The sequence below is a fragment of the Peromyscus leucopus genome, chromosome 9, assembly GCF_004664715.2.
Source record: "Peromyscus leucopus breed LL Stock chromosome 9, UCI_PerLeu_2.1, whole genome shotgun sequence".
NCBI classification, from domain to species: Eukaryota; Metazoa; Chordata; class Mammalia; order Rodentia; family Cricetidae; genus Peromyscus; species Peromyscus leucopus.
This window is the reverse complement of record NC_051070.1, coordinates 59,173,232-59,199,003: the sequence shown is the minus strand read 5'-3', so window position 1 is coordinate 59,199,003 and position 25,772 is coordinate 59,173,232. Positions and strand designations below refer to the sequence as shown.

The 25,772-nt window shown below is 51.7% G+C and overlaps 1 protein-coding gene across 1 annotated transcript; it reads right to left on the bottom strand.

The window, feature by feature from the left end:
- Positions 1–6,289: 6,289 nt before the first annotated feature.
- Positions 6,290–24,941, bottom strand: C9H8orf74 (chromosome 9 C8orf74 homolog). Its single transcript, XM_028884127.2, has 4 exons — positions 24,854–24,941; positions 22,639–22,831; positions 8,611–9,026; positions 6,290–6,627 (listed from the first exon to the last, which is right to left on the bottom strand). Exons 1-4 carry the CDS (start codon positions 24,899–24,901, stop codon positions 6,388–6,390), a joined length of 897 nt encoding a protein of 298 aa, XP_028739960.1. The 5' UTR covers positions 24,902–24,941; the 3' UTR covers positions 6,290–6,387.
- Positions 24,942–25,772: the final 831 nt, after the last annotated feature.

Sequence of the window (25,772 nt, the reverse complement as noted above, 5' to 3'; positions counted from 1 at the left end):
TGGGGTAGACAGTTCCAAGACAGACAAGCTCTATTCCATTTGTTCTGACCGTCCATTTGACGTCGTGTGCACAAGTTCCAGAGGAGAAGAGCTGCCTCTGAGCCTGGATACTTTTCCACTTTCATGGAGGCTATCTATGATCTCTGCTACAGGGTCCATGGCTCGTGTGTGTGGGGTGGTGGTGGTGGTCCTGTTTACAGGACCCATCTGAAAGGCTGTCAGGGGCCCAGGAGATGTCATCCAGGCAAGTGGGAGTTTTGGCTGCTCCTTCCAGAGCTTCACCCTCTATTAGCCAAGGGACTTTGAGCAATCACTCCACCTGTGAGCCTCAGTTTCCTTATCTGTCAGGGTTGCATCCTTGCCTGCCCTTCCCACTGACCTCAGTCAGCTAATAGGTGTGTGTGCGCCTTGGCTCACACAGCCAAACCACAGAACGACAGGGTGGAGCTTCCCCCAGCGTGGGGGATTAAAGATGCAATCTCTCAGTCAGAGCTCTCACCTCTCTTGCTCATCTTGGCCCCTTGTCTTCCTTCTCTCCAGCTTGTGTCTCAGTCACAAGCCTGCCTCAGCCCCGTGAAATTCTCCCAGTCTCCCAACCAAGAGTTAATGAGTCCTGTCAATTTTAAGCAGCAAAATCTCTGAGTCAATCATTATGACTAGGAGTGTGGTGGACAGGTAAGGATGAGGTATGCCGATTGGTCCAGTTGGAGTCCTGTTCCCCCTGTCTGGTTCAATCACTGTGGTCCAAGGCAGTGGACTATTTTGACTGATCCACTTGGGGAATGCTCTTACCCTGAAGGAGGGGGAACCAGGGTGGAGTCCCCCTAAGTGCTACAGTGAGTGCCCTCTAGGGCACTCCTGTCATTTTTCTGTCTGTGTGTAAGAGCCACCCCAATGTCTGGCATAGAGCAAGCACTGAGCAGCCTTGGCAGTGAGCACGATACCCGAGATTACACTGATGTGTGTATCTGTGTATGGCCTCTGGGAGGCAGGACCTGGCCAGCTGAAACTGGTTGCTAGTGGCTGGACTTTGAAGGTGATACCTGGCCCCTGGATCTAGCCCTGATGATGCTTTCTCTCTTTCCTAATATGCCAAAGTCTGAACAGCATCAGGCACCTCCAGGTATCTTATTTAATTATTGGATAATTTACTACTTTAGAATTCAAGCACCTCATCAGTGGTGGTGGCACACGCCTTTAACCCAGCACTCAGGAGGCAAAGGCAGGCAGATCTCTGGGAGTTCGAGGCCAGCCTGATCTACAAAACAATTTCCATGAAAAAAAAAAAAAAGAATTCAAGCCCCTGAAAAGTGTTCTTTTCACTTTCTCTGTTTACTATTGAGTCCCCAGTGTCTAGGTGTCTGGAACTAATAACTAGTCAATTAAAACTGGTAAAAAAAGATGTGACCACTGCCCACTGTCTGGCACAGTGTCATTGGTAGAGACTTATTCATTTCCAGTTTCCTGCTGTGTCTCCCTTTTGTTCCTGTGGATACAACTGATAAGTACACCCCAAAGCAAGTACTTTATCATGAATGAATGCTGAACTTCATGCGTGGGGGTTCGTGTGTGTGTGTGTACACAGGGAGGAGGATGCATGTACCTGTGGAAGCCAGGAGTCAACTGCAGCTGTTGCTCCTTGGATGCTTTCGGTTTGGGGGTGTTACTTTGGGGTTTTTGTTTGTTTGTTTGCTTTGTTTGGTTTGGTTAAGACAGGGTGTTTATTGTCCTGAAAATTGCCAAGTAGACTAGGCTGGTTGGCCAGGGAACACCAGGGATCCTCCTGTCTCTGCCTCTGGGTGCTGGATTACAAGCCATACACAGCTTCCTACCATGTTCGTACTGCGAGCACTGTACTGAGACCGCCCCAGCTGTGGAGGTTGGCCTCTGGTTGACTTTCTGATTCTATCCCCAAAGCTGAGGGCATTCCGCGCATGTTGGAATGCATTGCTCTAAGGCTTTGCTCTGCTTCAGGTGAACGGAAGTGCATAGCAATCCTGGAGCTAGCTGCCTTTTCTGTTGCTGAGCACAGAAAACCGACTTCCTTTACCAGGAGCGAAGGCCTTTTGCATCAGTGCTGTTGAGGGAGCAGCTTGAATAAGAACTCTTAAGAGTCCGCAGAGAGCAAGTCACCTTGGAAGTGCCCCCCGGTAAATTTGCTCCGTGTGTGTCCACTTCCAAGTTCTAGATGGCCTTAGAGTCCTGCTGACCTCATGGGATACCCAAGAGTTCGTTAGCAGATTGGCACTTCTATGTTCTGTGCCCATGGATATTGCTGTGGCTTTCCTTGGTGTACCCAGTACTCAGTTTGTTCATATTGCGGTATTGCCGTTAGCTTTCTAGAAAGAGGCAAAGCCAAGCTAGCCAAGATGTGGGCTAGGTGTGCTAGAGAATGCCTCTAATTGCAGAACTCAAAAGAGTGAGGCAGGAGGATTGCCACAGGTGTGAGAACCAGCTTAGTCTACATAGTAAGTCGCATGATAGCTAGGGCTACATAGACAGAGATTCTGTCTCAGGACCAGACAATCACACTTCACCAGCCAGGCTCTTCTTCGTCAAATGTGTTGCTGCCAAAGGCCCTACTGGAAAATTAAGGTGCAATAGTAAGCAGTGGGGTAAGTGGATGGCTGTAGGTTTATCATACCGCCCTACCCTGGGCCACAGCCAAGTCCGTCCTTCCATCTCTACCTTCCACACAAGCGCCTGGCTCATCTCTCCACCCTTCCCACAGGCTCTGGAGCCTGCTGGCTGGTGGCTTCCCACACCTACAGCAGTGCACAGTGGCTTGGGGACTAAGCAGCTGTCAGGAGCAGCCCAGAGTCTTCTCTGGGCTCCACCCTAAGGGGAGGAGCTGGCCATCCTTGGTTGTTTGTGTTGGCCTGCGCTCAATAGCCCAGGGGGGCCCTCAGGTATTATCCACAGTGTTCCACTGAGTTATGGAAGGCTTGGGAAGGTAAGGCATGTCACCTATGTCTACGCACGTACCCCGAGTCCAGGAGAGAGCTCATTCATGAGTGCTTTCGCATCTTTTAGTTACTTTTGCGTGGCTGTGACCAAAATACCCGTGGAACAACCTAAGGGTTGAGAGTTTTAGTGAGTGTCCGGGTCCCTCATGACAGGGAAAGCATGGCTGAGCAGCTCAGTTCGTGGTGGCAGGAGCATGTAGAGAGGCTGTTCACACTGTGCAGACCAGGAGGCACAAGAATTGGAGCCAAAATCAGGAGCCAGAGACCAGGCATCACTTTTAAGAGCCTACCTCTCGGGACATACTTCTGTCACCTAGGCATTGCCACCCAAAGGTTCCACAGCCTCTCCAAAGAGTGCCACTGCCTGGGTTCACAACAGGGGCCTTTGGGGGGGCATGTTAGATTCAGACCATAACAATATCCCCACCAAATGCATGGTGGCTGAACCTGGGACAAGTGGACCCATCTTGTCTTCTATTACACTGGGGATAAAGAGTAAAGCGGACCCAGCAGGTGTCACCCAAGACTGTCCCCAACAAAGCAAAACCTATAACCACTCCATCCTCAGACCCTGACACTGCCCCAGGTTCATCCTGGTCTGGGGCAGCTCTTTACTCAGGTTCTGCACAGCTTAGAATGTGGGGGGCTCACGGAAGAAGCTCTCGGTCCATGGTCAGCTTAGAGTCCACCCACCCCTGCTGAAAAATCCCACTTGGTGCCACTTGCCAGGCAGGTCAGGGCCATTGCTGTAGCTAGAGTTTTCCTGCCTTGCCCACAGTTAGGACAAATCTCTGTCACCCACCAGTCCCACAGCCGCTCAGACCCAACCAAGTAAACACAGAGACTTATATCACTTATAAACTGTATGGCCGTGGCAAGCTTCTTGCTAACTGTTCTTATATCTTAAATTAACCCATTTCTATAAATCTATACCTTGCCACGTGGCTGGTGGCTTACCGGCGTCTTTACATGCTGCTTCTCCTGGCGGTGGCTGCAGTGTCTCTCCCCCCTTCTTCCTGTTTCCCCAATTCTCATCTCTCTTTGTCCTGCCTATACTTCCTGCCTGGTCACTGGCCATCAGTGTTTTATTTATATAGAACAATATCCACAGCACCTTGCTGTTCTCTAACACCGCAGCCCTCCCTCTCTTTGCTCTGATCATAGGTCCAGAAAGGCCTGAGAGGCCGTCGAGTCACCCCTCCCCTGAAACCCGATTCACAAATACCTGGTGCTTACTCTGCCAGGGAAGTCAGGCAGGGGTGGGCATGTCAGTTTCCCCCCAAGCTGGAAACTCTTAAGGGCAGAGGTTTCCAGTGCAGAGAGCAATGCAGAGCAATGCAGAGCAATGCAGGGCAATGCAGAGCAATGCAGAGCAATGCAGGGCAATGCAGAGCAATGCAGGGCAATGCAGGGCAATGCAGGGCAATGCAGGGCAATGCAGAGCAATGCAGGGCAATGCAGAGCAATGCAGGGCAATGCAGAGCAATGCAGAGCAATGCAGAGCAATGCAGAGCAATGCAGGGCAATGCATAGCAATGCAGAGCAATGCAGAGCAATGCAGGGCAATGCAGGGCAATGCAGAGAGCAATGCAGAGCAATGCAGCTCTCCCCCATGTGGTTGTGATGAGGGCGTTGGCTCACTGGAGGCCACAATGAAGTGTGCTTGTCCTTGAGATGGTTCGAGAACTTCTCAATCTCTAGGGACAGAGGAAAGAGATTCTTATCTCATCCATCCATCCATCTATCCACCACCCACCCACCCACCCATCCACCCACCCATCCATCCATCCATCTATCCACCACCCACCCACCCACCCACCCATCCATCCATCCATCCACCCATCCATCTATCCACCACCCATCCTTCCATCCATCCATCCATCCACCCTCCCAACCCACCCACCCATCCATCCATCCATCCACCCATCCATCTATCCACCACCCATCCTTCCATCCATCCATCCACCACCCACCCACCCATCCACCCACCCACCCACCCATCCACCCACCCACCCATCCATCCATCCATCCACCCTCCCAACCCATCCACCCATCCATCCATCCATCCACCCATCCACCCATCCATCCATCCATCCACCCATCCATCCATCCATCCACCCATCCACCCATCCATCCACCCATCCATCCACCCATCCATCCATCCATCCACCCATCCACCCACCCATCCACCCATCCACCCTCCCAACCCATCCATCCATCCATCCACCCTCCCAACCCACCCATCCATCCATCCATCCACCCATCCATCCATCCATCCATCCATCCATCCATCCATCCATCCATCCACCCTCCCAACCCATCCACTCATCCACCCATCCACCCATACACCCATCCACCCATCCATCCATCCATCCACCCTCCAACCCACCCATCCATCCATCCATCCACCCATCCATCCATCCATCCACCCTCCCAACCCATCCACCCATCCACCCATCCACCCACCCACCCACCCACCCATCCATCCTTCCATCCATTCACCCACCCATCCATCCATCCATCACATTATTATTTTTTTTTTTTTTGAGACAGGATCTCACATATCCAAAGCTGACCTCTAAGTAACCAAGGATGACTTTGAACCTCTGATCCTTTTGCCTCTACCTCTCAAATGCTGGGATTGCAGGTGTGTATTGCCATGCCTAGTTTATATAGTGCCAGGGATCAGACTCTGGGCCTTGCATATGCTAGGCAAGCATTCTACCAACAGAGCGATAACCCCAGCTCTGCACATCCCATCTACACTATGGCTGAACCTCTAGGGGGACCCCACTCCCACTGGGAAGGGAGCCCCAGAGGGTGGAACGATTCCACCCACTGCTTTGTAGACTCAGGACCACAAGAAATACCTTCTCCTGCCCAGCTTGGCAGAATCTGTCCCCTCCAGGCTGGCTTGGCGGGTGCTGAGTTGGACGAGTCTTGCTGGGCTGGTGGTCTACTCTTACAGGTGTGCCATTGTCCCCTTGTCAAACCAGCAGCTGAAAGCCTGTGTAGGTGTCCGCAGGAAGGCACAGTGCCCCAGAGAAAGAGCCCAGACACAGAGCCTTGAGCACCGGCTCCCCTTTCTTCGGCTCTGTCTCTGGGAGGTTGTGAGCCTCCCTGACTTATCTGGCCTTGCTTGAACTCTCTGCTGGCATGCACTGTAAGACCTTCTACCACTTACGCTCTATGCTCTACGTCCAGGGAAGGAGAATCGCAGGGCATGTTGTGCTCAGGTGACCTCTGTGGTCCCACTGAAAGAAAAGTCTGGCCTAGCCAAGAAAATACCCTCCCCCATCACACATGAGACAGACAGCGCGGGAGTGGCTTTGTTTCTTTTAATCACTAGGAGCCTCTGGTCTATGCTGAGCATGCCTATATTGCTTCTCTCGCGAGTCCTCGGATGGTAGCTGCCAGCCTCCTACTTCTTAGCTTTGCCTTTCTTTCCTTTATTGGCTTTACTGGCCTTAGGAGAGTCCTCTAAGGCTGCCTGGCCAGCGGTGATGCAGGGGAGTGGGGGTGGCGGAGCACCGAGGGTCAGGGTCTTCTTCTGCAGCCTCAGGTCCAGGATGTCAAACGCGGCTTGGATCTCGTACTGTAGAAGCTCCTGCAGGCATGCGATCTGGATGTGGATGGCCTCGCTGACCAGACGCTCCAGAGCCTGCAGGACACACATCAGTGAGCATGCTTGGAGGACAGCCGAGGCCCATCCTCCTCTCAGTGGCCGTGGCTCCCCATAGTGGTGGTCCTCTGCTGTGGGCCCACCAGCTCTCTCCCTTCCCCCATCCTGCCCACCAGCTCTCTCCCTTCCCCCATCCTGCCCACCAGCTCTCTCCCTTCCCCCATCGAGTCCCATAGGGTAGCAAATCTCCTGGTGTGTGGCATTCGTTCCTCACATGGTTCTGGGACCAGAGGCCAGCGGCCAGTGGTGCTCCACATGGCCATCGTGAGCTCCTCCCACCTCCCGACCGCTCTCACATTTCACAGTCCTGGTGACTTCACCGGAGGGGACAGGGACAGCTTTAGAGAATAGGGTTACTTTGGGACCAGCCCACTCCAGGAAGAATATGAACTCAGTCCCCTTTTTGCTATTCTAACAGAATCCACTGTGACCCCCCTTCACATACTTGACCCTCTAGTGTCCTAGAGAAAGGACAGAGAAGTTATGCATGATATCTGGGATGAGGGATATATGAGTGATGAGGGATATGCATTGGGGTATGCTGTTGTTTGTAATACATACTTAAACTCTGGTGTACAGTTTGCCCCAGAATGTCCCTTGGATTTTATTTCAATATAAAATTAATGTGCTTCCCCAGATCTTTAGAGAAGAATCGGACTCCATAAAGAGGTGCATTTGTCCTGTGGTGATGGTTGTTGAATGCTTCCCTCAGGCTTACTGCCAGGGCTCCCCAGCTTTGCCAGAGAGCCCCCACTGGAGATTAAAGGGGAGCTGAAAGGCGTGGTACAGCAGGAGCTGGTATCAGGCAGCCCTCTACAAACTCCACGATATCATAGAGCAAAGTCCTTTAAGGACCCAGAGACAACCTGTCACTTAGCTTCCTGGACCCCAGTTGGAAGTCTGTTGCTGTTGTTTTGTGATGGAGTCTCACATAGTTAAGGTTGGCCTTGAACTCTTTTTTTTTTTAATTTTATAATTTGATTTAATTTTACATATCAGCCACGAATTCACAAATTCTCCTGTTGTCCCCCCCCACCCCCCCTCCCTGCTTCCTATCTCCTCCAGGGCAAGGACGCCCCTGGGGATTCAGCTGGCTGTTTGGAACCTGGGGCCTATGCAGGGACACTTTGCTCAGCCTGGGAGGAGGGGACTGGACCTGCCTGGCCTTGAACTCTTGAACCTCCTGCCATCACTTCCTGAGTGGTAGGACCATAGCTGTACACCACCATGCCTGGCTGCCTACTTTGGATGTCTTAATGTACTAAGATAGCATGGTCTTGTCCTGTTATGATGTATCAGAAGCCTTTTCCCAGACATCCTTTTGAACTTTGGAGGAATACTTTTCTTTGGCCGACAAATTAGAAGCCAAAACTAACCAAACAACAAACAGAACCCCTTCAAAACAATCTTGCCACTACCTCTCCTGCTGTGCCTGTGCATTTATACACACACACACACACACACACACACACACACACTCAGCTCTTCCAGTCTTCTCTGGGCCAGCTGCTCACACACCTTCCCTGAGCTGTCTGCACCTTGGGTCTCCATGATGATGGCTCTGACTGCAGACCAAGGGCACTGGGACATTCCCCAGCAGCTCAGAGGTCTATGTCCCTTTCCTGTCTCTCAGTGGACTCTGTCACCAGTCAATGACACGGAGGGAAAAACTCAGACTTCAAGGTCTGCAGACCTTGACCAACATGGAACTCTACTCCATGGTACCTTGATGGCATTAGTCAAATGATGTTTTTTAACCCCATTGTGTCAGCGGGAAAATGGGGACACGAGCTTCTACCCTGCAGGGATGTTGTGCATGGATGTGCATGCAAAGTCTGTGGGAGATATTAGATGCCCCCGTGACTCTGTCCCCCACTACCAGTGCAGAGAGTGAAGGAGGCCCGGGAATTAGTCCAGCCCGCTGAGTCTCAGAGACCCTGGGGCTGGCAGACAGAGTCTCACCTCTCTCCTCAAGGTTGGCCGGGGCTGTAGCTGCCCTGGCGGCTCCTCGACCCCAAAGGCCTTCTGCAGCATGTGCGCCTGCTCCAGGCTCAGCATCTCCTTCAGCATTAGCACATTCGTGCGCTTCTGCACCTCCGCTGTGCTCAGTTCAGCCACCTGCTGCTCATGCCTCCACACATCCCTGTCTATGCCTTCTGTTAGTGGAAGGGGCTGGGGGGGCGCACACATTTGCACGTGGGCGACTGTCAGGTTGACCTCCTGGTCCTGGCTCAGGACGTACTGGTAGAGTCTATAGTGTCGGATGAAGGTGTTGTGGAAGTAGTCACAGAGGGCCAGCAGGTGGGTGACGTTGAAATGCTTCTGGTAATCTCGGAGCTTCTTCCCCAGGACCGTCACAGCCTCCGTGATGGAGCAGCCTGTGGGTATAGGGGAGTAGGGTACAGAGTGTAAATTGGGCTGTGAATCCAGGTCCAACCTCAGAGCCTGTATCCTGACTCTGAATCTCCAGCACTACCCATCAGCTCCCACTCAAGAGCTCTGGAGTGCATCTCATTTCCCACTTTATTTTGGATTCCAGGAAGCTCAGGGCCAATCTTCTACAGTAAGTTGTATTTACCAAGTTTTCCCTATAGGGTTATTGCCTCCTTCTGTTTTTAAGCTCCTGTTCCGACTTGCTTCAACTGTGCTTTAGATTGTTTTGACTTCAAATTCCTCAGGAAGGAAAAAAGCGAGTAACAGGGGGTTTCTGATGTTTGTGGAGAAGGAGGTGACTGGAGATGTGTCTGGGTAACCTTTATACTGGGGACTTGGGACGACAGAGCTGGACAAATAGTGCTGACCCCACATGGAGTCAGCTATGAGAACAGTACCAAGGATGCAGCTCCTCAGAAAGGGAACAGTTCTCCCCTGTTCCTTCCCATGCCTGAACCCTCCAGGTGCCTTAGCGCAATGATCGGAGGCAGAACTCCATGCAGGCTGCCAGGACCTGACACAGGAATTGGTTTCTGAAGAGTCATGGCAGAATGCCATGCAGGTCCTGAGTATAGCAAGTCCAGATATGGCTTAAGAACATGGCCCTCCTACAGCCAGGAGAGCCGGTTCTCACAGCACTATGGATAAACACCGTGAGCTTGGTCACGTCTCTCCTGCCCTCCTTTGCAGGAGACCACTGAGCCACACATGCTTAGAATCAGGTCCGTTAACGGCCATGGAAATCAAGTGCACGATGCAAGAGTCTGGCTTTTTCCTGAAGTTGGAGCGACTCCTCTGCATATCTCTTCCTTATTTCCGCCTGTTACCCCTTATTTCCTGGCTTTAGAGTTTTCACTTCTGCCCTTTCTCATCTCCTACAGAGGGGTGACTTGGCTCTGCCTGGAGGGTGGTGTTGAAAGCCCTCCATCTTACTTCTCCAATCACTCTGGGCTCCTCAAAAGGCTCTGCTGCTCTGTGTGGGAATATTAACCATCATCTCATCACCCCAAGGACCAGGGGATGAGGCCATGTTGCCTTAGAAACAGCAGGTAGACATGGCCCGTCTTTGCTGAAAGCTTCCTTCATACATGCTAGGGAGATTGTCTGGTGTATTTTTACCTCTATGTCCCTGTAACCAAACCCAGCAGAACCAACTTAAGGGAAGAAGGGCTTGTTGGAGGTATTTCAGTCTGGCACAGTGGGGAAGGCTTGGAAGGCCAGGGAGTGAAGCTTGGTCTGTGGCAGTTTATGTGTGAGGTGGAGGCTAGTCATGTGACAGTGACCCAGGAAGCAGAGTGCAGGGGTGGGACAGGCATTGGAGGCCCCTTTCAAAAGTCCACACTGCTAAGTACCTCAGCCCATCTCGTAGAGTCCATGCGACTCACTGGGAAGTGAGTCCAAACGGGAGTCTGTACCTCGAATTCTAATTGGTTTTAATAATAAAAACCCAGAGCCAGATGTCCGGGTAAACGCTGAAAGAAGGATCAGAGAGACAAAGGAGCCAGCCACAGCCACCTCTTACCTCCTCAGTCAACTCCTCAGCCTGAAAGGGAGTGAGCTCCTGTCTCCTCCTACCTTCTATTCCTCTCTCCACCCAAACAAAACATCACCACACGAGTCTTTAGGGGACATTTCAGATTTAAACCGTTAATGCCTGGGCTCCGCAGGTGAGTGGGGGAGGGAAGTGGTTACAGGCTGGAGCCTGGCACAGGCAGACCCTTTCATTCGGAGTCGAACAGGCTCAGTGCTGACCGCTGTGCTTCTGTCTCTGGGGAAGGCCCGTGGCTTGGAGCCCCAAGACGCTCTGTCCCATCCTAGCTGGGGCACCTTTGATTTGAATGTAAAGTTGAGGATTGCATATGTTTACTTCAGAGGCTTGTTGGAGCGTCTTGTGAGCTAACATACTCATTTGCCTCTCCTAGAGCTCATGGGGAGAAAGCCACAGATGCTAGAGGGTGGAGTAGTTGCACCAGCCATTTGAGAAAAGTCTACCTCCCTCTTCCCTTCCTCCCTGGCTCCCTCCTCCCTCCCTCCGGATTCCCTCCCTCTTTGTTTCCCTCTTCTCTCCATTCCCGTCTCCCTCCTCCCTCTTCTGTCTATTCCTTCCTGTATCCCCCCTTTCCCTCTCCCCCCCTCTCTCCTGTCTTCCTTCTTCCCTGCATCCCCCTCCTGTGTCTTCCCTTTTTACAAGGTGAATCTGTCAACTGTTGCCGAGTCTGTGAACGGCCTCTGTCAGTCCTTCAAGGAGGTGCTGTGCTGGGTGCTGGTAGTGCTGTGATAAAAAGACACGGTCCTGCCCATGAAGCATGGGTGGGAGAAGCCATAGCCGTGGTGTTCAACAAGGAAGGACAGAATTGGACCATGGGAGCACTCAGATGAGAGTTCTCTGAGAAGAGGAGGGTTGGACAAGTGGCTTTGTTCTGGCTAAAGGGGGTCGAGCAAGGCAGGGATGGTCAGTTCAGGATGGAGAGGGAGAGATGGGCCAACAGCAATATGGCCCAGGTTGGGGCAAGATTGGGCCCCAAATGCTAAAGGCAGATAGCCGGCAGCAACTGTTGGTGGGAAAGCGGGTGAGAAGGACCCATGGGCCGTGCTCAATGACTATAGCTTTGTTTTCAAGACAAGACAGTTTGGACCACCTGAGTAGCAGGCTGGAGGTGAGCAGAAATGGGTTCTTGGGGTCGGTGGGATGATTGTGAGCAGGAGCAACAGGCTATGAAGAGAGAGGAACTGACAGACCTATCTAGAGGCTTGGCTAGGAGCAGGTGCTGGTCTGGTTCACCAACCAGGGCCTCTTGGCAGCGGCCACCCTGGGAACAGTGACTGTGCGAACACCTAGTGTCCCTTGCTGCCCTCCTCTTGTCAGAGCTGGGTGTCTGATTAGGGACTCTTCGACGGCAAGGGCAGCCGGTGGACAGCAGCATCGCCCTGGGAACACCGTGACGGGGGTAGCTGTGCTCTGAGGAGCAGCTTGGCCCCTCATCCGGTACCAGCCTGGGTCCAGAAGCCGGCCCAGCTCCCTCTTGTTGTGCCCTCTTTGCCTGATACTATCCCGAGTGACTCTGATGTGTCGCCCGTATCCGTTGCCTTTCTTGTGGTTGTGACCTAACCCCTGAGAGAAGCAACAGCAAGGTTTATTTGGGATCGCAGTGGGAGAGGCGTGGTGGAGCGGGACAGTCCGTGGCGAGGGAGGATGTCGCAGAGGTTGTCACACATGGTGGAGGCTCGGGAAGCAAGCTGAGAATGGAACCGGAGGCGGCGTCACCCTCAAAGGCCCTCTCCTAGTGACCACGTCCACCCAATCTACTCCTCCTGGAGGCTCCACAGCCTATGAAACAGGGCCAGAGCTGGGGACTAAGTGCTCAAAGCAAAAGCCTGTAGAAAATGTTCCATGTTCAAATCTTAACATAGCTTAAGTTCTTTGGCCTCTTCCCACCTTGCCATTGTCTTGTGCTCCTCTGACTCTCTCTCCTCTCTCTCTCTCTCTCTCTCTCTCTCTCTCTCTCTCTCTCTCTCACACACACACACACACACACACACACACACACACTTTCTTTTCTTTCCTCTTTCATTTTAAACATCTTATTATACTGCGCTACATAGGGCTATTTCCCACAAGTACATAATGCACTTTGATTATCCCCCCCCACTCTGTTCCCTTTCTCCCTCTCATCCCCCCACGTCTCCATCAGTCCTCTTTGTTTTCCTTTCCTTCCCTTTTTCATGTCGTCTGGACATGTGTGACTTTGACTCCATAATAAACACGTGAGACAGTGAAACAGGATGGAGAGGGGACCCACACAGAAACCCATGAAGCTACAACAAAAGATTCTAAAAGAATACATCGGAGAAAAGACAGCTTCGTCAGCCCAGCGCTGGCGAATCTAGGTATCCACGTGCAGAATGAGACTAGATTCCTACCTCTTGCACATTGGTTTATTTAAACTCCAAATGAGTCGAGCAGAAGCACTTTCAGTGGGACAAAAAATATCTAACCATGTTCCGGAGCCCAGCTCTACCAATAGCCTTGATCCTTAACAATAATTTTTTTTTTCTCTGAATTTCTTGAGCATCACACACATCTCGGTTAGTGGGAAGGAAGGACTAGGCCCAGTGGGAGCCCCTGACAGTGCCTCTCAGCCCCGCACTTTAGAATCCCTAGGCGCTTTCTGGGGTACGGATGGTTTCCTCCACACACAGCCCTGTCCCATCCAGGTCAGAAGATAAGGGCTGGTTCCCGGGGCAGGGTTGCTTTTAGAATTTCCTCCTCGTATCTGGGGTCAGAGCCACAGGATCCCAGCCCCTGGCAGAGGGGCTACCAAGCAGGATGATGGGTGACCAGCAGGAAATCAGAGCCTCCACTCTGCCATCACTTCTGGGTTACCCACCTGCTGCTGAGGCCATTTCTGTGAATGAGTCTGGGGCTACTCAGAGGTGTAGGCATATTGACGGATTCATTTCTGCTCTTGGAGGGGGTGGTAGCGGTTAAAATGACATAGGATAGGCAGGCTTGGCTTCCTTGAGGGCACATATATGCTACAAATTACCTAAGCCAGAGCCGAGCATGCGCGTATAAGCACCTGGAGCCTATACGAGGCCCAGGATGAGAAAGGCAGGGAGTACGGAGGGGCTGGACAGAGGATGTGCGGGTGCTGAGAACAGGAGGTAAGGGGTTCCTGGAGCTGAAGGAATGCATAGAATCCTTAAGTTCCCCCAAGTTAAGCATTGCCGTGGAGCTCCAGGGCCCTCAGGGGTAGGGAAGCAAGAAGCAAGAGGTTGAGTGGATTTCAGACTGAAGATGGCAGACAAGGAGAGGGACCACCAGAAAAGTGATCCTAGGAGAGTGCCAGGAAGTCATTGTTTATGTCTATTAAAGCTGGCCTGCAAGCCTGGGTGAAGGACTGTAGGTGAACCTCCATGAGGGGACCCGTCTCTAGGCTCCTCATAGTGAATTATTATTTATCAGAGGTTGCTCTGTTCCGCCTGCAGCCTGGCTTGGCCTGGCAGTGCACAGGGTGGGAAACCTGCCCCTCTATGTGTGTGGCCATGCCTGCTGCTTTCCCCATCCAGTCCTCTGCATCCCCAGTGGCCACACAAGACGGCTGTGAGGCTATCATGTCCAAATCATGCCACAATTGCCATACAGCTTTCCTGAAAGGTAGGGAAACATTAGTGTAGCCTTTGCCTGGGCCAATGGGAAGATCCCTGGTTGAAATTGAACTCCACCAAAGACACTTCCTGGGCTCAGTAGACCTTGTCCCTTGCTGCTGCGCAGCCGCTGTGAGATGCACAACCTGCTCCCTGCGTCCCAGTGACTCAGCACTGAGGGATTAAGCAGTAGATGTCTCTGGTAGAGGCAGGCAGAGCTGGGCCTGCACACTGCTCTTCAATAACAGGGAGTGGCCTTCATTTGCATTGGCCACTGGGAACTTCCTGAAGTCTGTCCCCAAACCCCTGGAGGCCCACACCTGTGAGGAGGAGCAGAGTGGAGGAGGAGAGGAATGATGGAAGAGGGGTGTGGGGGAGGATCCGCCGATGGCAACACAAGATGCTTGCTTGCTCCCGCACTGGGCAGAAAGGACCTGGAGGGGCAGTACTGGCATCTCCATAGCAACACAGGAGACAGGGCCCAGCCTGAGGGTGGGGAGGACAGGGAAATGGTGAAGAGGGGCTGATCTTTCTGGATGGGTACCAGATGACTGGGGTGTCTCTGACAAGACTGTCTGGTTGCCTTGTTTTTGATCCAAGGCAGAAGAGTCAAGCCAGGATACAGCATGACAACTTGACTTTCTCGGTACGTGAGCAAGAAGAGGAAGGCAGAGGGAAGGCCAGGCCTGTCATCTGCATCGAGCTCTGCTCTGTGTTCCCCAGCATTCAGGAACCCACGCAGTGACTACCAAGGCATCATTGTCCTCAGGGGTGGAGGATCCCACAGCATTGTGTCACGTGCACCTGTGGTGCTCGGGCTCCCAAGCCCCGCTCAGCTCCGGGAGGCTCATCCTTATCCACAGGGCACATTGAGAATCACAGAGAGGCCGAGGGATTCACTCAGGATGCAGAGTTGATAAACGACAGAGTCAGAATTCAGCCCCAGTCTCTTGTCTCCAAGTGACTTCAAGCTCTCTTTGTAGACTCTTGGAGGTAGGTGCAAGAAGGACCTCAAGTCTCTCAGATTTCTAAAAGCTTTTCTGCAGTAGGTACTGTATCAAAGATGCATGGCCTGAGCCAGAGACCTTGAAAATAAACCCATCCAAGGAAAGTGAGCGGCCTTAATATGCTAATGAGCCCAGTCCAATCATCAACAAGGTGGAGCAAATTCAAAGTTCTTCAAAGCTCCTTGAGGTAGATCATCTCTCTATGTCAAAGGATCTTGTTCTAAGATAGATAAACTAAGGTCCAGAAAAATGGTGGGACCTGCCCCAGGCAAGGGATCAGGGCCTGGCCCTGGAGTATGTTTCAATTTCTAACCTGAGGAAGGGACATGTTTCTACCTCTTTCCCCTGGACTCTGTGGCTTCTTGTGGTCAGAAGTGTCTCTGAAGGTAGCTAGCCACAGTCTCTGAGGAAAGGAAGGCTAAGTTGGGGCAGGAGACAGCATTCTGCTACTTCCCCTCCAGTGCGCTCTGAGTCTTCCCTGCTGACCAATGGCCAGGGACGCACAGCACTTTGAGATCAGAGTTGCGAGATTTCTCCATCTGTGCCTGGCACTGTTTCCCTGTCCCCCTGTCTATCCCTGGGTCTCTGGGATGCTGGCTCCCTCTCTCTTTAGAGCCAGAAGTCATCTCAAGAACAACGCCCTCCTGCAGAGGATGATTGCAGGGACAGGGGAGTAGGCAGTCTGATTCCAAAAACTCTGGGGGAGGACCATCAGGCTGAAGCGTCCCCTCTGCTCTGGGCTTCAGATTGAGGAGTGACAGACAGCCTTTCTCTCATCTCCCCCTCCCTGGCTGTGAGTCCCTCTGAGTCCCCCACTGAGCTCAAGATGGCTTTGACACTGGGAGCTGAGCTCAGAGCTTGGCTTCTCCACAAAGCAGCCCAGGGAGCCCATGAGAGCCCAGGCTGAGGATTCACGGAAGATGCAGCTCACACCTGGTCACAGCGTGTCCTCACTTGCATGGGTGACTCTAGAAATCAGTGCTTTTATCTGGAAAATGGAGCCAATAAAAATCTTGCCTTGTCAGGTCCAAAGACAGTGAATATCCTGGGCTTCCCATAGTGATAAATAATGTGGTTTTGTGTGTTCATCCTCTCCTTCCTCCTTAGGTCTCTACCAGCACCTCCCTGGGGATAATCTAGAATCTATCTGGCTCTCTAGAAGTGAGGTACCAGCTTAGGGCCCCAAGTCCTGGATAAAGAGTGGCCTCTATCCAGCCCCTTGATGGTCATCTAGTGTCTGGTATGGGAGGTGGGACATGGGTGCCAGAGGATTCTAAAATGTGCTGTTGGATGGGGTGGCGGTAGATCAGGTAACCTCCCGGGTTCCTTTCCACTCTAAGAGGCTGTGAGGATTTCCATGGAGCCGACAGTCCCCTGAGCCATAGTGGGCTGCGGTGGGTGCTGGGAGCCATGCTCCACAGTATCCTCCAGTTTATGAAGGGAGCTCGGACACTGCAGCCCCATGGTCTTAACTGTCTGAGACGAAAACAAGCAAACAATCCTCCCATGTCAGGGATGTGTGACTCTGTCCCCAGCCCGGCAATCAGCTATTTCATGCAATACCTCTCTCCGGGATGCTAGGCCCTCAGCCCTAGAAAGGACAGGAGTAAAATGGCAGAGGGTCACAGTTAAGAGCTGGAGGACTGGTCAGCAGGTGACATGCACATTCGTCCATAGGTTGCATGACCAGCTGGCAGGCACAGGCTCCTCTTTCAGTCTGGATTGAGACACTGACCCCACTGGACCCCTCCTGCTGGAGGCTGGGATTAGTCCCCAAGTTCATGCTGTGACCCAGCTAGGAATGCACTCCCAGACAGATTACCTGGCCCTCCTAGGTGCTTTTGCTTCCTGCATGCCAGCTTCCCATCCCACTTGAGGCAGGAGCCTCTCTCGGGCTCCCTCGCTACCTCCCAGGCCTATATACACCCCATGTGCTCAGGTCCTTGATCAAAATGCAAAGTCACCAGGTAGGGTGTGGATTCTGAGTCAGACACAGATCTGGATTCAAATCCTGAACCCACTTACCCTACGTGCATTCTTAGGAAGGTTAATTTCTCTGGGTCACAGCATCTCACCTTTAAAATGCTGCTTTTCATACCAGACCATAGGGAAGATTATTGACGCCACAGGTAAGGCTGGACTTTTCATAGCCACCCTTGGCAGGACGCATGGTCTGGCCAGGGAATGTGAATGCTTCTGTGGCAGTCTTGTTGACTTAGTCAGCTGTGACCTCACTCTGCACATTGGTTAAGTTATACCCCACCCTCACCTACCCTGAACTGCTCTTTTTTTTCTTTTAATATGGACTCTCGTGGTATAGTCCAGGATGGTTTCCATCTCAAAACCTTCTGTCTCAATCTCCCAAGTTCTGGGATTACAGACATAGGTCACTACATCTGGCTTCCCTCTTCAAACTTCTACATTAGACACCTAACCACCCTGAAAGACCCCAGAATGTTTTGGGGGGGGGGGGAAGGGGAGGAGATAAGGCCTTTAAAGTAGTTGGGGTTAAATGAAGTTATGTAATCTGAGTGGGGCCTTAATGTGAGAAGTAGTGGACACATACAGAAGGGGACCACATGAGGATACGGGACAGAAGGTGACCATGTGAGGACGTGGGGAGGTGATGGCAGCTGGAAGGCAGCATGCGCAGTCTCAGGAACAAGCAGCCTGCCAGTACCTCTTCCTGGACTTGCAGCCTCTGGAACAGTAAGGAAGCAGGTGTATGCTGCTAACTCTCGCTGTCTATGGCACTTTCAAGGGTGGCCTGAGGCATCATATTCACCCAGGGGAATCTCTGAAGTGAGGGCTGCCAGTGTGTCCCAAGAAACGTTCTACATCTCCACCAAGGGTCTGGGAGGGAATCTTGGCAGAGAATTCACTCTAACGTCTCCGTCCTGGCCTGGTCTGAGGGTACCCCTGCTCAGTCTGGTCTGAGGGTACCCCTGCTCAGTCTGGTCTGAGGGTACCCCTGCTCAGTCTGGTCTGAGGGTATCCCCCCCTGCTCAGTCTGTCACAGGCAGTCGGAAATGGCACCTGCTATCTGCTTTGCTGGCCTGGGGTGCTGCAGCGGGGTGGTGGCGAGGGTACAGAACTTGTGCACGCCATGAGTCCCCTGGGTGGAAGAGCCATGCCGGGTAGCCTGGTGAGTCACTGCTTACTCCAGGTCTGGGCTGCTGGGGACAGGCGGGTGGCTGCCTTCCCACCCTGTGGTGGCCTAGTGACATTTCCTGGAGAATCAGGAGTGGCATGGGTGGAACTTACGGATGCCAGGATCATGACGCACTCTGCTCTGCCTCTGTCAACTGGTCTCCCAGGCCGCCTGCCTACTAGTCCCAGGATTTTGTGGCCAAGACAGAGGACAGAGGTGTCTTCCTACCTCATGGGTCCGTCTTGCCATGGTGACAAGGCGTGGAAGCAGGCAGTTGGTCGGGGAGAGTCCTCCAGGCAAGCTGAGGGCAGGGCCTGCAGAGTGAAACTGAGGCAGGCCAGGCTGCCCCAGCCCCCTTCATCCCTTCCTTCCTGCCCATGACTTCCTGAGCAGCTACATACTGGAGGCTCTGTCTTTTCTCCTGAGTCTCCTATAGCCCGGGTACAGAACATAAAGTCTTCCCTTTCCTGCCATTCTCTCCCCACCAGGATGCGGTAGGCTGGAAGAACTCTGTCCCTTGACCCCATGGTTGGTGATCTCACCCTAGGTCCCCGGGGAGTGGGGGGGCGCAGCTGGATGTGAGTTGCCCAGCCTTCCCGGAGGCTGACCCAAGAAGGTGCCAAGTACAGAGCCTGGAACTGAGGCCAGAAGATCCTGGGAGCCCTTTGCCAGGATGGAATCAGCTTATGCTTTTGAATAAAGGGCCGCCATGTCCCTCCCCGTGCTGGGCTCGATTGGGCAAGGAGATAAGCTGAGCTGGCAGCCATCCTGGCAGGGCTCTGAATCACTGTTGTGCAAACACAACCCCTCCTTAAACACTGCCTGCCAATGTCCTCATCTGTCGTGCAAACAAAATACAGCCATCCTTAGCCTAGGTTAGCCACAACAAAGCACCCCAGGGAAAGCCACCTGCCAAGATGAGTGACAGCCAGCATGGATGTCAGCCGGAACAGAAACTCTGATGGCGTTGGCCTGTGGCCCCCACTGGCTGTGTCCTGTGCCAACAGCTGTCACAGGGGTGATGTACCTAGGAGGGGCTGGGGCAGGATGCAGGATGCAGGATGCAGGATAGGAGACTTGGGTGCCCTCATCAGGACAGTACATGGTTCCGTCACTCATACAGGTAGGTGCTTGTGTGCATGTGTGCCAGGGGAGGTCATGGCCTACGGCAGCTGGATTAGAAGGCACTCAGTGATTTCCTGGGGTTCCTTTGTGCTGACCCATCACCTGAACCCATCTGCAGATGAAGAGAATGCCTTGTCTGGCTCTCTATCCTGGACCATTATGAGCTTTTCACTTAGCCCAGTGCACTTGATAGAACCGCCCAGCAGAGCGGCTGGCCAGGGGTGCGCAGAGACAAAGCTGGAGTTTACAAACACACGCCTGTCTGCACTGGTGTCTCCTCTGCTGGGGAGAAACCCGGGGCCCCTAGTGAATGAAGGCCGTGTTTACTTGAAGAAGCCAGCGTGGCAACTGACTGCTTCAAAAATAAGGATGTGGAAGAGGAAAAAAAAAAAAGACATCTCTGCAGGGGCACAGCTGTTTGACTACCAGCTCCCTCTGAGCCAAATTTGAGGGTGTGTAGGATGGACTTCCATGCCCAGGAAACAACATCCAGCCATGGCACGGGAGGCAGGATAATAGAGCAGAGAACATCTGTCTTGTTTACCTCAAACCATAGAAAAATTTCAAAAATATTAGCATCTGTAGGGGGAAAAGCAGCTACCCACTGTGACAAAGACTTCAAAGTATGGTTGGTCTGTGACTGAGTTAGTTTAAAAATTTTAATATAGCAAATGCTGTTTCTGGCTTGCAACTTTTCCAGTTTATTCTTTTAAGTCTCCTCCCACTATTTTAAGGTGTTGACCAGACAACACCTTAGTTGACCATTATTTTTCTGTTCTTCACAATGCTGTATACCTCAGCTTTGCTTCATTTCGGGTGCTTGAGGTATCAGTGGTGCAGACAGTTCTAATCTGCTTCATGCATTGCTTTGTGGATTTGGTCCCCGGAGTGTGATCATCACAGCAGACGCTGTGCACAGTGTGGAAATGTTGACACCTCCTCACTAGATAGAGAGATGTCTTTATCGCAATCTGCCTTTGTGAAAGAGAAAATGTCTCAAGATTTCAGCTCTTTGAAGAGCCAAGTGGACAGTGGTGTGTGTGTGTACATGTACATGTGTTTGTGGTGTGCTAGCCTTACACATGCACGTATGGAGGCCAGAGATTAATGCTGGGTGTCTTTCTTAGTTGTTTTCCTTCTTTTTTGAGACAAGGTCTCTCAAGGAACCTGGATCTCACCATTTTGCTAGCAATTCCTAGGGTTCCGCCCTGACTCCAAACCTCTGCCCCTAGTGTTGGGGTGTACTCCACATATAGACATACACCACAACGCCTTGCCTTTCTGTGGTTGCTGAGGACCCCAACTCAGGTCCTCACATCGGCTCAGCAAGCAATCTATGAATTGAACCATTTCCCCAGCCCAACTTTTAAGAGTTTTTATTTTTTGCAGGTTCAGCATTTGGGATCATAGCCCAACAGCGAACATGGGTGGCTGGTTCAGATGTTACCAAAGGGGGGGAGAAAAGGCAGATCAAGATCAAGGCTGGTGTTGGACAGAACTATTCGGGGAGCAGCCTAGTGAAGTCAGAGAAAACTGGGGTGGCGGGGAGCAGCCTCGTGAAGCCAGAAGCAGTGATGGAAGTCAGTGGATCGTACAGAAGACCCAGAGTTCCGAATGGGTGGCTGGTTCAGAGAACAGGTGAGGTTGTACAGGTGAACCTTCAGCTGTGGGGTGATGGTAACATGACCTTATGAGTCTTCTACCTTCAGCCAAGGCCCCAAGTGCTATAAGCATGAATGCTTTCTACTTGTGACCCTTTTGTACCCCCACTGATTTTATTTTGAGACTGGGTCTCACTATGTAGCCCTGGCTGGCCTGGAACTCACTAGGTACACTATATAGATCAGGCTGACCACTTACTCACACAGGCCCACCTCCCTCTGCCTCCCAAGTGCTGAGATGTTCACCACCACGCCCAGCTTCATGCCCTCCGAATGTAACACAACTCTGGCTATGTAAAGAAAATAGGTATGCAAATCAAACATTAACTGATTATAAGTATTATATTTTGAACATTTTCCAGCAGATATATTTTTTAACCATTGATTAAAATTAAAGTTATATATTAATGAGACTGTCTACTTGTTTATTTAAATATAAAAATAAAAACTAGATGACTAAGACTGTAGAATATAGAATATCTTCAACATTTTTTCAGAGTTGATTAATATTTTGATTGTACAATGCTGAGAACACTTGCTTCAAATAAATACATAGTACAAAATTACAGAAGTGTGCCCCTGGCCATTTCAGAAATTGGTGAAAAATTTGCCCTAATCTCAAGCCAAAATCATCAAATGATATTCTTATGAAATTCAAATCAGCAACTGTGGGGGTCCATCTCACCCCCACTTTTCCCTAGGGTACTCTTGAGCAGGAGCAACAGGAAATATTAGATAGAAATATAGCTAGAGAGAGACAGACAGACAGACAGAAACACAGAATAGCCTTGGGAAGACCTGGATCCTTATCCGTCGGGCCCTGACTGTCTCTGCTCTCAGGTATATAAAGGAACACCAAGGGGTGGAGCAAAAGCCCCCACCCCCCCAGTACAGCCAAGTGCAGACCATCTCAGACACCTGGTGACCATGCACGTGGTCAAGCCACCCCCGAATGCAGCCCTGCTGTGTAAAGCAAGCTCAGATCTCACTAGGAAACCTCTGTGGGCTCCCACAAGCAACTCAAATGGCAATTTTCAAAAGCAAACCTTCTAACACAATCCCACCTAAAGACACCTCGGTCTGATTCACACTGAGGAACGATGGTGGGAAATACACAGTCTTTGTTTTTTGTAATTAAGCCATTATGTTTCCATAATGGTTCTGCACTGCCCGGCCCACACCAGAAGAGACACCTTCTGAGGAGCATAACCCATTGAGGGGACAACCTGCTGTCCCAGGGCACAAGGGAAAGGCTCTAAGGAGGGGCAGACACACTTGGTTTATATAAGCCAAGCCAACACCCTGAGCATGTGGGCACAGTGTGGAGTGGTGCAGGATTTGCAGCCATGAAAGTCAGGGATGGGGACCTGAGTCCAGGGCTGTGCTGTTTCTGAGCACAGAGCCTCTGAAGAGGTCTCTGGCTCCTGGGAGCTCCCATGTGCCAGCCCTCGGAGTCACTCTTTACCTTTGGTCTCCTTGAGCAGCTCTTCTGTGAACTTGACCACCTGGACCACCTCGACCCATGGGAAGCCTTTTCCCACCGCAAAGATGACACTGTCATAGAGAGTGTCCAGCAGGATGCTCCGGCGTGCATCCCTCAGCTCATCAAACTCCTCCCAGTTCAGGAGCCTCCGCAGGTGCTCTCGTCCACGGGGTTTCTGCCGGATGTGGTATGGGGAAAGGGGACAATGTCATTACTGGGCATGACACTGTTGGGGGCCACACGAAAATCCTGAGAATGACCAGGAATGTAGGGACACCAAGGAAGAATTGGGCTTGGTTTCTAGACAGCTATGCCTCCCCTTTCTGGAAGCTTGTTCTTTTGGGTGTGCTCCAGTGTGTCAGTACACATGTGGTTGTTGTGGGGTATTATTTTAACCAGGCAAAGATGTGTTACATTTGTTTATGCTACAGAATATTACTTTAACTGTGTAAAGGTGTGTTACATTTGTTTATGCTGACTTTATTTAAGAATATAAGGACGTGTGTTTAATTATGTAAAGATGTGTTGTATTTGTTTCACCGTGCCTGCCTAAGGCACCTGTTCGGTCTAATAAAAAGCTAAACAGCCAATAGCTAGGCAGAGAAAGGATAGTCGGGGCTAGCAGGCAGAGAGAATAACTAGGAGAACTCTAGGCTCAAAAAGGACAAGAAGAACTAGAGAAGAGAGAGGAGGGAAGAACACAGGAGATGCCCAGGGCCAGAAGCCAGGCAGCTACCAGCCAGACAGAGAGAGAGACAGCAAGAAAGTAAGAAAAGGTAAAAAGCCCAGAGACAAAAGGTAGATAAAGAGAAACAGGTTAATTCAAGTTAAAGGAGCTACCCAGAAATGAGCCTAAGCTAGGCTGAGCATTTATAAGTAACAAGAAGCCTCCGTGTCATGATTTGGGGGCTGGTTGGTAGCCCAAAAGAAAAAGCCTGGTACACCCATGTGTGTCGGTACAAACGTGTGGGTGTTCCCCTCTGTGTGTCGGTGCACATGTGTGGGTGTGTATGTGGAGGTCAGAGGGCAGCCTCAGGAGTCAGTCATCACTCATAGTCCACCTTGTTTTGGAGACAGGGTCTCTCACTGGCCTGGAACTCGCCAAGTAGGCTGGGCTTGCTGCCTGTCTCCGCCTCCCTAGCATTGGGATTACAAGCTTCGGCACCACCTCTGGCTCTCTCTGAAGTGTGTTCTTGGGGATCAGACACAGCCATGTCCTTGCACTTGTGTGGCAAGTACTTGACCAGTGGAATTATTCTCCCCGACCCCTCTTCTTCTTCTTCTTCTTCTTCTTCTTCTTTATACTAGCACTCCTTTTTGAGAGTTCTGACACCAGCCAGTGCAGCCCCAGGTTTGTGCACCCCCAACAAGCCTCAGGTTTGGGAATGATGGTTCCCGCTTTCTGTCCCCTAAAACAAGTTGTTGATTTCCCTGAGGCTTCTTTTAACCAGCTACCCTGATACATTCATACTAGAGTGTGAATGACCGGAGGAGAAGAGGTTTAGTGAGGGATGTTTAGCTTGATGGATTTTCAGGCTCTCTTGTGGACTGATAGAGTATACATTTTCCCTCACTGGGGCTGCTATAGCCTTTCTAGAAGGGGTGGACAGCAGGAGAAGCAAGAGTCCCTTCAATAACAACAAGAAACGGCAAGATATAGAGACCCACCATCCAGAGGGCCGCTGCTCCCCAGGGTGAGGAGGCTCTAGCTAGGGGAACTCTAAGTCGATCAATGGCAGATCTCGTGGGCCTAGAGCCCAATTCTCAGCCCCTGGCAGTTTCTGTTTACCACACTTCTCTGTCCTATACACTCCTTCCCTGTAGTTCCCATCCATCAAGAGCCCCTTCACCCTCCCTCACATGAGAAGCACAGCTCTAGAGGGTTGTTGGGGCCCAACGCACCAGATGGCAGGTATTGTCTCCTCCCCCATCCCTGGTGAGCTGGTCCGAAGCCTAGACTTTCCAGTGAGCCCAAACAGCCCATGACTCTGGAATTCCATCCTCAAGCATCCATTGAGCCAGGCTCGGGGCTGGTGACTCTAGAATTCCAGCCTCAAGCATCCATTGTGCCCTTAGAGGCGGTGTATTGGGATGTTAGAAGTGCTACCCAAGAAGACAGCATCCTTGAGCCTTGCTGGCACACCTCCCCCTTCCCACCATATCCACCGGAGCAAAGGTCTCTAACCCAGATCTTCACCTGAAACTGGAAGACTTCCTTCACTCCCTGGGGTGTTAGGAGTGCCATGGCCCTGGCTCCCCCCAGTTGCTAGGAGACCTCACTGGGACTGACTCAGTTCCCAGAACCCTGGCAAGGAAGCCTGGCTTTGTTATGTCATGGGGTCCCTGGCTCCTTCTAGTTTTTTCATACTGGCCCTTCAGCAGTCCTGTGCTGTAGGTCATCCTCCTGTATCTGTGCAGGAACCTTAGCCCCCTTCCCCTTTCATCTGTCTCAGTTTCCCATCTGTTCTCCATCATGTACAGGCATGTGCATGCACACACGTGCACACACACTCCACTTCCCTCATCCTACATATCCTGCTGATTGCAGCCTGCATCTCCCTGTCCCTCTACAGGTCAGGCTTAATCTCCATACTGACCTTCATGTCCTTACCTCATCCCTTCAGGATCTAACCCAACCTGCCCCCGCCACCACCCAGCAGCTTCCATAATTCTGTATTTTCAATGGTATGACTTAGCTTTGACGACCCAGAAAGCAGCTAGGCAGGGGCACCCCAAGTGCTGTGTCCAGGCACCAGATGCTGAGAGTGATGAGTCAGGCTCCCTCCTAGCCTCCCCTGTCCTGGTGGCACCTGGGTCACCTAAGGCACAACTATGGCCACCCCCTCACTGCTCATGTCCAAAGCCCCAGTAGGAGGGCCTGGGAACACTGGCTAAGGTTGGTGTTCTCTGCTGTGTTGGTTAGTTTTCTGTCAACTTGACACCAGCTAAGGTCATCTGGGAAGAGGAACCTTAATTGAGAAAGTATTTCTACCAGATTGGACAGTAGGCAAGTCTACAGAGGCATTTTCTTGATTAATGGTTGATGTGGGAGGCCCCAGCCCACTGTGGGTGGTACCATCCCTAGTCAGGTGGTCCTGGGCTGTATAAGAAAGAAA

Coding starts and splice junctions, on each gene's coding strand:
- C9H8orf74 (XM_028884127.2), bottom strand. CDS start 24,901: ATGGCACTCCTAACACCCCAGGGAGTGAAGGAAGTCTTCCAGTTTCAG. Junction 9,027..22,638: donor GCTGCTCAAGGAGACCAAAG/GTAAAGAGTGAC, acceptor CTATACCCACAG/GCTGCTCCATCACGGAGGCT. Junction 6,628..8,610: donor GGCCAACCTTGAGGAGAGAG/GTGAGACTCTGT, acceptor TGTGTCCTGCAG/GCTCTGGAGCGTCTGGTCAG.